General features: G+C 35.4%; 1 protein-coding gene across 10 annotated transcripts in view; it reads left to right on the top strand.

Annotated features, from left to right (window-relative positions):
• BLVRA (biliverdin reductase A) overlaps window positions 1-16881 on the top strand; it is a 108124-nt gene that overhangs the window by 39776 nt on the left and 51467 nt on the right. For all 10 annotated transcript variants that reach the window (XM_019718889.2, XM_074340511.1, XM_074340508.1 and 7 more), the window contains 2 exons: window positions 705-824; window positions 5625-5722. In XM_019718889.2, the coding sequence (XP_019574448.2) occupies window positions 705-824; window positions 5625-5722 (218 nt within the window). The remainder of the gene's footprint in view (window positions 1-704; window positions 825-5624; window positions 5723-16881) is intronic.

Genomic DNA, 16881 nt, shown 5'->3' with positions numbered 1-16881 from the left:
GAGAACCTTCTGTTGGCTGCCCCATTTACTCTGTGACATCGATCACTGGAAGATTGCTCCACTGCTCCAGCCTATGCACTAGGGTAGTGTGCACATGGCCAGAGCTATCAGCTCTTCTAACTCAGCAGCTCCTTCTTACTCTGTAAGAGTCAGAAGGCTTACAGTTCATGTTCTGGCCCAGCTACTGGTTAGCCGTGGCAGCTACTGCCTCTCTGGGTTTTGTCAGCTCAGCTCTAAAGGAGGCAGTGACACCTGTCTTCCGTTTGACTATCACGAGGCCATGATATATGTGAAGGAGCTTGAAGTCACACAGCAAATTGCACTTCAAAGGTGCTAGCACATTGGATTTGAGTTGGGTTTGGTAGCCATTGTATTTGGCCTGGTGTTTGACGGTGGCAATGACCATAGAGATCACTTATTATGAGATAAACAGATCAGTTCTTTTTATTTTAGATATAAAGTAATTCAAATACATCATACAGGCTATTAGCACACAGTGCCAAGTCCTCTGACTTCAACCCTGAGGCCGTTTTTCACTATGGTGGAAAATACTCTGGAAGTGGGAGGGAGGAAATTAATTTCTTCATTTCCAAAAGCTGATCATCATGATGTTGTTGGGAGGAAGGGAAAAAGATGGTGCTCATTTATTCTAAGTCAGTGTTCTGCCTACTTGCAAGTTCCATTTCTCTGTTATTCTCAAACAGACGAGAGCTCAAATGCATTGATGACGTTCAGCAGATTTCTTTGGAAGATGCTCTTTCCAGCCAAGAAGTTGAGGTTGCTTATATCTGTAGCGAAAGTACCAGCCATGAGGACTACATCAGGTGGGTTTTCAGTGCAGGCAGTCCTTGCCTTGCACAGTAGTGCCAGACTGTATAAATGACTGGGCATTCAGAAGTCTCACAAAGGAGTCTTAATAATCAATGGGAAAAATTACAGTGGATCCATTACCTTTAAAAATTGTCATCAAAACATTAAAAACTCCCACTATTGGTTAAAAATGTATAAGGAAATGAAAATATAGTAAAACTAATATTTATACTTCAATTTAAAACATGAGAAACATTAAGAATGAAATTATTTTGTTATTTGTAAAAAATTTATTGAGAGTAATTTGAACAGTGTTTGCCTTTTTCTCACCATATAACTTAGGATATAGAGCCAGTGTCTTTTCTGTGCCTTAGCAAATTATCATAGTCCTTTTAAGTTTGGATCAGCTTCCGATATTTTATGCTTTGCACTTCCAACATTGTGAAATTTCTCTGAGAGTTCCTTTAATATGAGGTAGTGGTGGCATTGGAGATGGGAGATGACATTATTTATAGAGCAAGAGAAGTGAAGTGTCCCCCTACCCCACCTTTGAATGAAAAGCATGGAGCCCTCCATACATTTGGTGGGACTGAGCCTGGAAGAAGGAGCCCCATACAGGACCTGGCAGCTAAGAAGTCCATGCTAGCTGCCTCTTTGAATCTCACCTTCCCTTCTAGGTTCTTACACTAAAGTACAGCAAGAGTTGCTTCCTCTTTATCATGCCAACTGTAGTGTGGACAGAAACACCTTTCTTTGGTTTCCCTTAACCTTCTTTGTTACCAGAGTGTTTTCTTTAAAACCTGATCATGTAATTCACATGCTTATATAGTTGACCTTTGAACAACACATGTTTAAATTGTACTGGTCCAATTATATGTGGATTTTTTCAATAAATATATTGGAAAACATTTTGGAGATTTGAAACAATTTGAAAAAATTCACAAACTTGTAGCCAAGGACTACTTAAAAGTTAAGAAAATTAGGTATGCCATAAATTAATAAAATTAATCCGTTTTATAATTTATTACTGTAAAATATACAGAAATCTATTGTAAAAAGTTAAAATTTATCAAAATTTAATCACACAAACAGATGGTATATGGTACCATTCACAGTCAAGAGAAATGTAAACAAATACAAAAATGCAAAATAAATCATAACTGCATAAAAGTAACTGTAGTATATACTATATATTACCATAATCATTTTGTGACTACCTCCTGTTGCTTTTGCAGTGAGCTCAAGTATTGTGAGTAACCACTTAAAACACCGTGCAATGTTAATAATCTCTACCTAAGCTGTTCACCTCTTTAGTAAATTGCGTATCACAGTAAAAAGTGATCCCTCTCAATTCTCGTGTATTTTTTATCATGTTTAGTGTGATACCATAAACCCTGAATAACACCATTGGAGCCATATGAAGTGCCACTAGTAATACTGTAAGAGCTCCCAAAAAACTGGTAAAAGATATGACATTACAAGAAAAATTTGAATTGCTTGATACGTACCTTAGAGTGAGGTCTATATCTCCAGTTGCCCACCATTTCAAAATAAAGAAATCCAGTATAAAGACCACTGTGGAAAAAAAATAAAAAAAAGAAATTTGTGAAACTTCTGCTACAGCTATGCCAGCAGGTACGAGAACCTTTCACTTTTTGTAAAATAACCTATTTATTATACATTGAAAGTATAGGATTGTTATAAGAAAGACATATCTATAGACTCTAATCTGATTTGAAGGAAAGCAAAATTATTATATAACAATATATAGATGAAGGATCTAAAGTTGGAGAATTTAATGCCAGCAAAGGAAGTTTTGATAAATTTAGCAAGAGTTTGGCTTAAAAAATGTCAAGATAACTAGAGAAGAAGCTTCTGCTAACCAAGAGGCAGCAGACAAGTTCCCAAATGCCATCCAGAAAATCACTGAGGATTAAGGATGTCTTCCTGAATAGGTTTTTAATGCAGATGAAAGCGCTCTATTCTGGGGAGGGGGGATGCCACATTGGACATTTATTAGTAAGGAAGAGATGCTAGCACAAGGATTTAAGGCAGGAAGGGATAGGCTAACTCTATTGTTCTGTGCAAATGCAATCGGGTTTATTTATAATCAGGATTGCCCTGATCTATAAAGCTGCTAACTCAGGGAAAAGACAGACACCAGCTGCTAGTCTCTTGGTTGTACAACAAGGAGGCCTGGACAATGAGAACCCTTTTTCTGGATTGGTTCCATTGAGGCGTTGTCCATGAAGTCAAGTACGTTGCCAATAAATGACGACCTTTTAAAGTTCTTTTGATTTTGGGCAATGCCCCTGGCCACCTAGACCCCCATGAGTTCAACTCCGAAGGCATCAAAGTGGTCTACTAGACCCAAACACAAGTGTCTCTACTTCAGCCTCTAAATCAGGAGGTCATAAGGCCCTTTAAGATTCATTACTGGTACTCTATGTCAGCACTTATGAAGAGAACACCAGTAGAGAGGACATCATGAAAGTACTCCATGATTACACCATTGAAGATGCCATCATTGTTATAGAAAAAGCTGTGAAAGCCCCAAATAATCAATTCTTGCTGGAGAAAGCTGTGTCCAGATGTTATGTATAACTTCACAGGATTTTACAAGAGAGCCAATCAAGAAAATTATGAAAGAGATGTTGGATATGGCAAAAAATGGTGTGTGTGTGTGTGTGGGTGTTGAAGGGTTTTAAGATATGGATCTTGGAGAAGTTCAAGAGCTAATAGACACCGAACCAGAGGAATTAATTAAAGATGCCTTGATGGAGTAGAGTGCTTCTGAACCAGCACTCTACTGGTTCAGATGAGGAAGAAGACATGGAAGAAGCACTGCCAGAAAACAAATTGACATTAGACAATCTGGCAGATGGGTTCCAGTTATTCAAGACTGCTTTTGACTTATTTTATGACATGGGCCCTTCTATGACATGAGCACTGAAACTAAAGCATACTGTGGATGAACATTGGTACCATATAGAAACTAGAGAAATAAAAAACCAAAAACATCAAACAAATTTCTGTGTATTTCCATAAAGTTACACTGAGTAACTGCCTCTCCTTCCACCTCCACTTCTTTCACCTCTGCCACCAGAGACAGCAAGACCAACCCCTCCTTTTCCTCTTCTCACTCAACATGAAGACAAGGATGGAGACTCTTATGATGATACATTTTCACTTAATGAATAGTAAATAACCATCATGCTATACAGTTAATAAACTTATCTGTTGTGTATGTGTGTATTTTCATATGAAAATCTAATGATTGTATGACATGAACTCTATGAGACTTTTTTGTCATCATCATCATCATCCCCTGAGTATTCATCATGTAGAACATTCTTTGTGAGACTTGTATGGAAGTGGATAGCCTATCCTTACATAAGCATAAGGTCAGTGATATTTAACATCAAATTAATGTGTTAGTATTCTTACTGTTTTGTAACTACTTTCAAAGAATTACATTACTATATACTATACCTCTCATAATTGGAGAAACTGCCTGTCAGCCTATCATCATAGGTAATTGTTCTTTAAAAAAATGTAACAGTGTTTCCAATACTGTATTATGAATATGACTGTAATACCGTAAACCATAAAAATTTTATGATTCATTCATTAGTGTATAGTCTAGGCAACCATGAAGCAATTATATTCATTAAACTAGGCTACCATAAACCAATCATATTATTGCTTTTTCGTTATCATTGCATGAATCATTATACCTGTATGTAAATAGATATGAATTTGCTTTTCGCATATTTTCATTTTTGATGTCTAGTGTTAGTAATATGTATAACATCTACAGTATTTTGTATTATATAAGGCAATATTGATGTAGGTACTGATAGATGATTCATCTTGTATACAGGTGACATAAATTAACAGTATTGATACAGTACAATACTGTTAAGGTATTTTCCTTACGACTTTCTTAACATTTTCTCTAGCTTACTTTATTATAAAAATATAGTATATAATACATATACACAATATGTGTTTATTGACTGTCTATGTTATTGATAAGGCTTCCAGTCAACAGTAGGCTATTAGTAATTAAGATTTTGGGAAGTCAAAAGTTATACATGGATTTTCGACTCTGTGGGAGGTTGGTGCCTCTAAACCCCACATTGTTCATGAGTCAACTGTAAATATCTGTACTCTAGAATACCTAGAGAATAAAATCCAAACTTCTGAGCACAGCATTCTAAGTCCTTCAACATTCAGGCTCCCAACTACTTTTATGACCTCATGTTCCTCTACTCCCTGTAGCCTCCTCCCCTGCCATGTTGAAATTCACACCATTGTCCAAATGAACAAAGCCGCATAAAATGCCCAAGACCCTGCATGTGCTGCTCTAAGTAAAATTCCGTCATTCTGTTGCACCTGGAAGATGCTCTCTCATGTTTAAAGAGTCAGTTCAATTGTCATTAGTGAAATCTTTTCAGACTGCCTCAGGCAGAGCTAGCTGCCACAGGTTTTGTAGTCTTTATTTGAATTCATGTAGTAACAAGCAATTTACCTGTTAAGATGTTTTTATTTTTCCTCCAGAGTAACTGGTAGCTGAATATATGAGTGGATGGATAACTGAATGTTCAAATTAACACATAACTAGAAAGTCATTCTCTACAGTATAGTAGAAAATAATGTGAGGTAAAATTGATCGTCCTTATCCTCTGGCCTTGACTCTCCCATTTATACACAGAGACTTTTTGCATTTATAACATTCTGTACTTTGCCATGCAGAGCATTTTAGTGAAGCTTGTTTGAAGTGTATTTTCTTTATTTATCTCTTCCCAAAGGCAATTCCTTAATGCAGGCAAGCACATCCTTGTGGAATACCCCATGGCACTGTCTCGGGCAGCAGCTCAGGACCTGTGGGATCTGGCTGAGCAGAAAGGTGATGTATGTTCTGCCTGTCTAGAGTACAGACTCTCTTACTAAGAGTTGCTGCCTCTAAGATTTCTATAGTGTCATCTTTATGCCTTTAAAGTTTAACTGCATGTCAGATGTATTACTGGTTCAAAGGGCCTCCAACCCCTTCCTCCCTCAGTACTGCAGGTACATATAAGGGCTGGGTGGAGGGCCAACAGAGCAGAGGCATGGGTGGTAATTTGCAAACTTTTGTTTGAGACTTGTCAGCTTCTTTTACTCTAATTAAAATATGAATTAGTGTCGACCTGTGATATTATAGTACCATGCTATTATTTGTTTTATTTATGTGATATTTATATTGCTAATGGAAAAGTGCCCAAATCAGAGTAATTAATTGTTTTATATGCATACTTTGTAGTTTTTGCTTCTTAAGTGGAACACCATTTATTAGATATTTATTATATGCCAGGAAGTTGGGAATTCTGATAAGTACTTCATATGTTATTTTGCTTAATTCTCCTAGAAATCCTTAGAGATAGGGCTTATGTATGTCTCACAGATTTCTTGGTAACCCATTGCTAAGAGGAAGTAAATAATTTGTGCCAGGTCACAAAGCTAGTAACATGACTACTGAATGGGAGATGGAGATTTGGATTCAATCCTTATGGGCTCTGAAGTCCACATTTGTTCCTCTGAATCATCTTGCCCTCCAGAGATTTTTAGAGTAACGGGATAAGTCCCTCTAGGGAAGCAACTAGAATTAACTAGAATGTTTAGGGATTAAAAGAGCTAGTTAAATGAAGTTTAAATTACAGATGCCTTTCCCCCCCAACATTTGCTATTGAAACTATTTAATATATGAACAAAATATAGTGAACAATTATAATGAAAATCATCAAAGAAAGCACCTTGTGTTTATCACCAATGTAGACTGATCACACTTTATTGAAACTCTTGATTGCCTTTCTCTAGCACTGGGCTGTGCTCCTGTAAGGAAGAGCCTATATTTACCCTTTCTAGCCCCAGCAGGTAAACCTAAACCATGCCTAGAACTTAGCTAGGTATTCAGTAGATGTTTGTTGAACTAACAGGTGAATGAATGATTGACTATTGAAGTGAGTGAGAGGATTGGGGAGCTTTGGGGCCATGGGGAGCTTTATATGGTATTTCTCATGGCACAGATGTCTATGGACGAAGCCCAGGATTCCAAAGTATGTCCCACAGATTTCTTGCTAATTGCAAGAAAGAAAATGTCCCTTTACAATGAAGACTTCTACTGTTACCATCCTAACCAAATAATTGCTAATATGGATCTTTATGACATTCCAAGTTATCTGGTGTGATGTACATGGCATCAACCATACAATTGAGATTAAAAGCACACTTTCACTTCACAGGAAATATGGGGTAAAGTAACAAATGACACCAATAAAAAAAATCAAGCAAACTAGAATGTGGAATACTCTACAAGATAACAGGCTAAGTTTCTTCAGAAAAATAATGTCCTGCACATAGTGACTTCCTTCCAAGAAGTATAATATGGAAAGGAGGGAAAAAGAGTAACTTTATACTAGAGAAACCAGACAGACACTACCTAAGCCAGCTGATCAAGATCAACATCAACAATGATAAGTCATATTCATAACATATACCCTTAATATAATGTGATTAGAATGGCCCATTACTTCTAGTTTTCCTTTCTAAAACAACCACAGTCTGTGAGAAAAACATCAGAAAAATCCTAGTTGATTGTCATTCTACAAGATACTTGACTAGTACTCTTCAGAATTGCCAGGGTCATTAAAAAAACAAGGAAAGTTTGAGAAATTTTCCAACTTGAGAGGAGACTAAAGAGACATGATGACTAGATGTACTATAATATCCTGAAACCGAAAAAGCACATTAGGTGAAAACTAAGGAAATTTGAATAAAATAAGGACAGCAGTTAATTTTTTTTTTCAATGAGAAAAAAAGAAAAAATATTAAGGATTGGTGTTACATTGGAGCATTGGTATTAGCTCTTAACAGAATCTGGATGGATATGTATAGATCATGAATAGCTTTAAAAAAGAAGAAAAAAGTCCTTAAAACTGAAAGTGACGTTTATTCTCAAGACAAGTACTCAAAACTCCTACTATATTCATTAAGCAGGTTTTACTTGATAATTAACTTTATATATAAGCTATTGTGTGTGGTGACAGGGATAACAAAAAGATAACCCTTGTCCTTGAGGAGTCCACATTGCCAAATGGCAGTATCAACCTACCTGCTAAAAGTAAACTTACTTGAAATTAAATTGTAAAGGTAATTAATTATGACCTTTACATTGTAGCCTAGGAATTAATAATCTTATTCAAGGGGGCATACTTAAATGTTATATCATTTTCATTGGCAAAAGTTAATAGATAATTTGGGAGTGTTATCAGCAAGGTGGTGGAATAAGAAGCCCCTGAAACTCATTTGCCCATGGAAACACTGATGTAACAATATATAGACCAGAATGCCTTACTGAGAACTCCAGAAACCAGATAAGTGGTTGCAGTGACCTAGGCAAGCACAAAAACAAGGGGAGCTGCTTTTAAGTGGATGAGAAAGTTCATTACATTTGCTTGCCATAGCCCTGTCCATTGCATGGTGTGATCAGAAGAAAACTCGTAACTCTTCACGTCTTCCTCAGGGGAAGGGGGAAGAGGAGAGTGGAACATGTGTGTAATGTTCTGGATTTTTAGGGAGCTATTTGGACCGGTTTCTGTCTCTTCTGACTTGGAGTGGTGAAGGAAATGGTAGCATACTTTAGAAGCCATGTTGGGGCTGCTAAGAACAAGGTGATAGACTACAATACTGCAGACAGACACCAGGAGGAACAAGAGAGTATTACAGTTTTAATAACAGTTTTCCTTTCTTAAAATGTGTATACATTTTATGGGTACCCTTTGTATATATAGTCACTGGATGTGGAGTACAGCATAGGGAATAGAGTCAGTGGAATTGTAACCACTATATACGATATCAGAGGGGTAGTAGATGGGGGGGGGGGCGTGGTTATCACTTTGTGAGGAGTGAAAATGTCTAACTATTACATTGTTTTGTATACCTGAAACTTAAGAAAAAAGACAGACTTGTTGCATGAGTAACAAAGTGGGACATTGGAAATGTAAAATAATAGCAGTTTTGCATGCAATTGAAGGTTTTATTAATTTAGCTTATTAAGACTTTAAGATATTTTATTAGTGAAAGTGGAGAATATTTTAATACCTTTAGTAACCACATAAAAATACCTATGGAAGATACACACATAAAAAAATCCCCAGAACACAAAAGAGGCCAGTAGGAGGGGAAAAGGGACAAACTATCTATAAGAATATACAGACACCGGTTAACAAAATAGCATTAGAGAGTCCTTTTCTATCAGTAATTATTTCAAATGTAAGCGGATTAAACTCCCCAATCAAAAGACATAAATTGTCTCAATGGATAAAAAGATCTAGCTATATACTATCTACAAGAAGACGTTAGAGCTAAAGACATGTGAACTAAAAGTGAAAGGATGGAAAAAGTTATTCTGTGCAAGTGGTAAGCAGAGGAGAAAGATTTGCTAGCCATACTTTTATCGAACAAAATAGGCTTTAAGTAAAAAAGTGTCATAGGAGATAAAGGACATTATATAGTGATTAAAGTTAGGGTTAATTCACCTAACATCAAAGTTGCAAAATATATGCACCTACCATCAGACTCCCAAATATATGAAGCAAACATTCACAGATGAGGGGGGTCACAAAAATAAGAAGAGACTTCAATACCCTACTTTTAGTAATGGATGGGAAAAGTAGATGGAAGATCAAGAAGGGAAACAGAGGACTTGCACAACACTTGAACAACCATTTGAAGCTTACAAACATTTACAGAATATGTCATCCAATAACAGAAGAATACACATTCTTCTTAAGTTCACAAGGATCAATCTTCAGGACAGACTATGTGTAGGCTACAATAAGTCTTAACAAATTTAAGAGGATTGAAATCATACCAAGTATCTTTTCAAGCACAATGAAATGAAACTATGAATCAACAGCAGAAGAACTGAAAGATCCACAAATACATGAAAATTGACACACTCTTAAACAACCAGTAGATGAAGGAAAAAATCACAAGGGACATTAGAAAATATATTGGAAAAAAATGAAAACACAACATACCAAAACTTAGGGATGTAATGAAAGCCCTACTAAGAAGGAAGTTTATAGTTGTAAATACATTAAACAGGACAAAAGATCTCAAGTCAGCATCCTAACTTTATACCTCAAGGAACTCAAAGAAGACCAAACTGAATAAAAAGTTATCAGAAAAATAAAATAATAAAGATTAGAATAGAAATAATTAGAGGATAGAAAAACAATAGACAAAAATCAAAGAAACTAACAGTTGATTATTGAAAAGATCCATAAAATTGACAAACACTTAGCTAAGATAATCTATGAAGAAAAGACTCAAATGAAATGAAATAATGAGAGGAGACATTACAACAGATGACACAGCAATAAGTGGATTATGAACGACTACTGTGAACATACATACTCCAGCAATTGAATAACCTAGAAGAAATGGATAAATTCCTACAAACATACAAAAATACCAAACTGGATTGTGATGAAATACAAACCTATACAGACTTACACCTAGTAAGGAGATTGAAACGAATTAAAAACCTCTTAAGTAGAAAAACCCAACACCACATGGCTTCACTGGAGAATTCTACCAAACATTTGTAGAATTAACACCAGTCCTCCTCAGATTTCTTTTTTTTGATTGAAGAGGAAAGAACACTTTCAAACTTATTTTATGAGACCAGCATTACCCTGATACCAAAGCCAATTAAAGATACTACAAGAAAAAAAAATACAGACCGAATACTATTCTTTTTTTTTTCATTAAAGTTTATTGAGGTGACAGTGGTTGGTAAAGTTACATAGGTTCCAAGTGTACAATTCTGTAATACATCATCTATATATCACATTGTGTGTTCACCACCCAGAGTCAGTTCCTCTTCCATCACCATATAATATTTGATTCCATTTACCCTCATCTACCACCCATTTCCTCCCATACCCTATGATAACCACTAAACTATTGTCTGTGTCTATCAGTTTTTGTTTCTTTGTTTGTCTTGTTCCTTTGTTGCTTTCAGTTTTATACTCCATGTATGAGTGAAATCATATGGTTCTCAACTTTTTTTGTCTGACTTATTTTGCTTAACATAATAATTGCAAGATCCAATCATTTGTCGCAAATGACACTATTTCATCTTTTCTTATGGCGGAATAGTATTCCACTTTGTATATATACCGTATCTTCTTTATCCAATCACTTTGGTGATTGGACACTTTGGTTCTATATTTTGGTCACCGTAAATAAAGCTGCAATGATGAACATCAGAGCACATATATCTTTATTGATAAACGTTTTCAGATTTTTAGGGTATGTACCCAGGAGAGAGATTGCTGGGTCATATGGTAATTCTATTCTTGATTTTTTGAGGCACCTCCACAATGCGTTCCATAGCGGCTGCACCAATCTGTACTCCCACCAACGGTGTATGAGCGTTCCTTTTTCTCCTCAGACTCTCCAATACTTGTTATTTTTGTCTTGTTGATGATAGCCATTCTAACCACTGTGAGGTGATATCTCATTATGGATTTTATCTGCATTTCTCTGATGATTAGTGATGTTGAGCATCTTTTCATATGTCTGTTGGCTATCTACAGACCAAATAATATTCTTGATGAATATAGATGCAGAAATTCTCAACAACATGCTAGCAAACCAAATTCAGCTGCATATTAAAATGATTATACTCCATGATCAAGTGAGATTTATTCTTGGAATGCAAGAATGGCTTGGGCCGCCCGGTGGCTCAGGCGGTTTTAGCTCCGTGCTCTTAACTCCAAAGGCTGTGGGTTCAATTCCCACATGGGCTCTCAACCACAAGGTTGCCAGTTCAACTCCTCGAGTCCTGCAAGGGATGGTGGGCTCCACCCCTGCAACTAAGATTGAACATGGCACCTTGAGCTGAGCTGCTGCTGAGCTCCCGGATGGCTCAGTTGGTTGGAGCGTGTCCTCTCAACCACAAGGTTGCCAGTTCGACTCCCACAAGGGATGATGGGCTGTGCCCCCTGCAACTAGCAACGGCAACTGGACCTGGAGCTGAGCTGCGCCCTCCACAACTAAGACTGAAAGGACAACAACTTGACTTGGAAAAAAGTCCTAGAAGTACATACTGTTCCTCAATAAAGTCCTGTTAAAAATAAATAAATAAAAAAGAATGGCTCAGCATATGAAAATCAATTAATGTAATATGCCACATTAACAGAATGAAGTACGAAACCCACATGATCATCTCAGTTGATAGAAAGCATTTAACAAAATTCAATGCTTTCATGATAAAAACACTCAACAAACTAGGAATAGAAGGAAACTGCCTCATCTTGATATAGGCCATCATATTCAATGGTGAAACCCTGATAGCTTTTCTTTTAAGATTAGGAAACAAGGTAAGGTTGTCCACTTTCCCCACTTCTATTAACATAGTACTGGAAACCATCAGGCAAGAAAAAGAAATACAAGCTATCCAAATCAGAAGTGAAGAAGTGAAATTCTCTGTTTTGAGATGACATGTTCATATATGGATAACCCTAAAAACTCTACAAAAAAACTTTTAGAATACACAAATTGAGTAAATTTGTAGGATACTAAATCAGCATACAGAAATCAGAAGTGTTTCTATGCACTAACAACAAATAATCTGAAAGAGAAATTAAGGAAGTCCCATTTATAGTAGCATCAAAAAGGATAAAATACTTGGGAATAAAGTTAATGAAGAAGACAAAAGACTTGTACACAGAAAACTGCAAAACATTGCTGAAGGATATTAATGAAGACACAAATAATTGGAAACAATTCCTGTCTGCATGGATTGAAAAACTTTATAGTGTTAAAATGTCCGTACTATCCAAAGCTATGTATAGATTCAATAGAATCCCTATCAAAATCTCAGTGGCAATTTTTTTTTTTCAGAAGTGGAAAAAGTCATCCAAAAATTCATATGGAATCTCAAGAAACCTCAAATAGCCAAAACAACGTTGAATAAGAGGAATAAAGAAATAGGTTGGTGTCCTCACATTTCCTGATTTCAAAACATACTACAAAGCTGCAGTAATGAAAACTGTGATAGTCACATAAACACAAACATGTAGTCCAATGAAATAGAATAGGGAGCCAGAAATAAACTCTTTTGTGTGTGGTCAAATTATCTTTGATAAAGGTGCCAAGACCACACAGTGGGGCAAGACAGTCTCCTCAACAAGTGATGTTGGGAAAAGTGGATATCCGCATGCCAGAAGAATGATGTTTTACCCTTACCTTACATCCTATTAAAAATAGACTAAAGACCTAAAACGATAAAACTTCTAAAAGAAAATATATGTAGAAAGCTTCTGGACGTTGGCTATGGCAGTGATTTTTTTGGATGTGACACCAAAAGCACAGACAACAAAAGCAAAGATGCATAAGTGGGGTTGTGCACTAAACTGCAAAAAAAATCACAGCAAACTACAGAGTGAAAAGGCAACCAATAGAATGGGAGAATATATTTGTAAATATATCTGATATATATGTATCTGATAAAGGGTTAATATCCAGAACATATAAAGAAAATTTTACCACTCAACAAAAGCAACAAAAATAACCTGGTTAAAAAATGTACAGAGGACCTGAATAGACATTTCTCCTAAGAAGATGTACAGATGGCCAAAAAACATAGGAAAAGATGCTCAGTATCACTAATGGTTAGAGAAATGCAAATCACAACCACAATGAAATATCTCCTCAAACTCATTAGGCTGGCCACTATTTAACAAAAACACAGAAAATAATAAGTGTCAGTAGGATGTGGAAACATTGGAGCTCTTGTGCAATATTCGTGGGAATATAAAATAGTGCGGCCACTATGGAAAACAGTATAGAGTTTCCTGAAAAAATTACAAAGAATTATATGATCCTGCAATCCCACTTCTAGGTATATAATGAAAACAACTGAAAGAATCTGGAAGAGATGTTTACATACCCCTGTTCATAACACATTATTTACAATAGCCAAGAGGTGGAAGCAACTCAGATGTTCATGAACAGATGAATGGATAAAGAAAATGTGGTATGTATATACAGTGGAATATTGTTCAGTCTTAAGAAAGAAATTAATCCTGTCACAATCTACAACATGGGAGAACCTTTAGAACATTATAAGGGAGATAAGCATTCACAAAGAGACAAATGAGGTATCTAGAGTAGGCAAATTCATAGGAACAGAAAATAGAATGGTGTTTGCTAGGGGGAGCAGTAAATGAGGGGCTATTGTTCAGTGGATATAGTTTCAGTTTCACAAGTTGAAAAAGTTCTAGTTCACTGTTCTTTTGTAGAACAGTGTGAATTTAGTTACCACTACTGGGTTGCATACTTTAAAGTGGTTAATATGGTGAAATTACATTACGTGTTTCTTTACTACAATTAAAAAAGGAAAAAAACACACAAATAAATTTGGAAGCGTAAGAGCAATCAACGTTGAAGAGAGGATTTGACCTCGAGTGGAATACTGATACACAGTAATTAGAAGGCCCCAGATGCAATATTATTAACTTAGCAATGTGGCAAGTCAAAATATGTATCAAAGAACATGAAAAGATTCAAATCCTTTGTAAATTTTATTTTGCAGAAATATATAAAAAAAATTTTGTACGTAAGTGTTCATGCCAACATTATAAGAACAAACAATGGTGAACAAATTCTGTATTCAATAGTAAGAGAATGGTTAATGATTAATTATGGTAGATTCATTTGGTAGAATACTATGCAGGCTGTAAAAATTATGAAGATTCTCATCGTCATAAGAAAAGGTACATTATATATGGCTAATTCAAATGCAGGTTACAAAACTGTTGCATTATTTTAAGACAGATACAGATGTACAGACAATTTGTTTAATAGTGGTTATTTCTTGGTAGTGACTGGGTAATTTTATTTTCTTTATTTTTTTCATGTATTTTTCTTGTTTTCTGTAATGAGCATCATTTTCTTTATGAATTAACGCAAATAGTAATAAGATATAAAATAAATCACTAAAATTTAAGAAGGTACCTCATTGTACACACGGTATAATCCCCAAGACAAAATCAAATATTAAAAAATTACACATAATTTGGACAAATCCATAGAGAAGTTTAAGTGTTTAATATAAAGAAGAAAAATCTTAAGATATTAAAATCTCTTTACAGAAAGAGAAAATAGATTTATATTGTATTTCTTCAGTTGGTAGGGGTAGAATTATAGAGATGGAGCTTTCTTCTTCAAATAAGAATTTCCTGAGAACCATAACTTGTGGTATATTTACCCAGGGTAACATAGAAAGGAATCTCAGCATTGAGTATCATATAGTTGACTAGCACTTGATTTAGGGTAATTTTTGCATTCTAAATATCAAAATTGGAGTGGTAAATCCTTTTTTTTTTTTTTTTTTAATGGATGCACATAAATCTTTTGGCTTAGGGAACTGCATGACCTGCTCTTCTTCTCAGAATTCTTCTAGAATTAGTGTTTATCAAGCCCCATCTCTCAATCCAACAGTCATGTGGGATAGATAGCTTGTCCGGTTTGACACATTTAAATAATGAGTGGGTCAAACTTTTTTTAGCATGTGTATTTGTTGTGAAGATAGTTACAAAGCTAGAATCCTGTGTGATGCAATAATTTCTAAGAAATATCTTATCTCCTCTACAAAACAGCTCTGAATAGACTAACAAAAAGGCCTTTGAAAAAACTGAGTAATGATTCTAGTATTCATCTGAATAACTTAATGAATGACCTAAATCCTTATCCATTTTGTAAATTGAGATACAATTTGCATATGGTAAACTGCAGAGATTAAGTGCAGGGTTAAATGAATTTTGACAAAGTATATACCAACATAATTATTACTTGACTCAAGATATAGAACATTTTTATTACCTTATAAAGTTATTTGCAAGAAAAAAGAAGTATGTGAAACAAAATATTAACAGTGATTAACTGGTAGAAATCTGGGTGGTTTTATTTTATTCTTGTCTTCCAACATTTTCTCAATATTCTACAATGACATGGATTTATATTTGTACTTTAAAAGTAAGTAAAATTTTGTTTCTACCATAGAATTAAAACCATGAAAAAGAATTCACAGCAGAATGATAGGAAGGAAACATGCCAATATTTTAGTAGTGGTTCTTTCTGGTAAATGGGGTAATGGGTATTTTTATTTCTTCTCTTTCCCCCAAATTTAAAAATACTCATTTAGTGTTTTGATAGACAAAACACCCTATTTTAAAAGATGACACCAAACATGGTTCTTTGAGAATTTCATACTGCTTATGTCAGAAAACTACTAAAATATGTTTGAGGAAACAGACGAGCTGAGAAAATTCAAGTCCATTAATTGCTAGGTGCCCTTTTATTTTCTTCTAAGAAGTTATCTTTTGTTTTATAATCCATGAGTGTTTTTGGCTTGCCCTCATATTTTTATTGCTATAACTGTTTGTTTTGTTTCGAAGTTTATTTATTTTGAAATAACCTCAAACTTACAGAAGAGTTGTAAGTACAGTACAAATAACTATTTTTTCTTATCATTTGAGAGGAGGTTCCCCATCTGATCCCCCAGTAATTTCATGTGTATGTCATGGAAATTATCATGCAATTACAAACAATGTCTATACAACCACATAAAACCATCAAAATCAAGAATTTGGGAGGCAATATCTGCAAGACGGAGGCCTAGGAGCCCAATGCTATTCTTCCTCACAAAACCAAATAAATACAGACTAATGAAAATAGCTCAGGAAAAGCCATGGACCGTATTGAAGAAGCATCAAAAACCCAGTGGAACTAACAAATTTAGGATAGCTGCATTGAAAAGCATAGGAAGCATTTTACTTGTGTCACCCCAACCCAGAACAGCTCACTGCCAGCAAGGATCCCCTCATGGGAATTTGACCCCCACAGGAAAAAGGAGAGTGGGAAAACCCTGGAAAGCCTTACCACCATGGACATTTGCAGTCGTTGCTACCAAGGAAGCCCACAAGTCTTTACCAATGCTGATCCAAGCTAATG

This window comes from Rhinolophus sinicus, linkage group LG09 (assembly GCF_036562045.2).
Source record: "Rhinolophus sinicus isolate RSC01 linkage group LG09, ASM3656204v1, whole genome shotgun sequence".
Taxonomy (NCBI): domain Eukaryota; kingdom Metazoa; phylum Chordata; class Mammalia; order Chiroptera; family Rhinolophidae; genus Rhinolophus; species Rhinolophus sinicus.
This window is presented reverse-complemented; position numbering and strand designations above follow the sequence as displayed.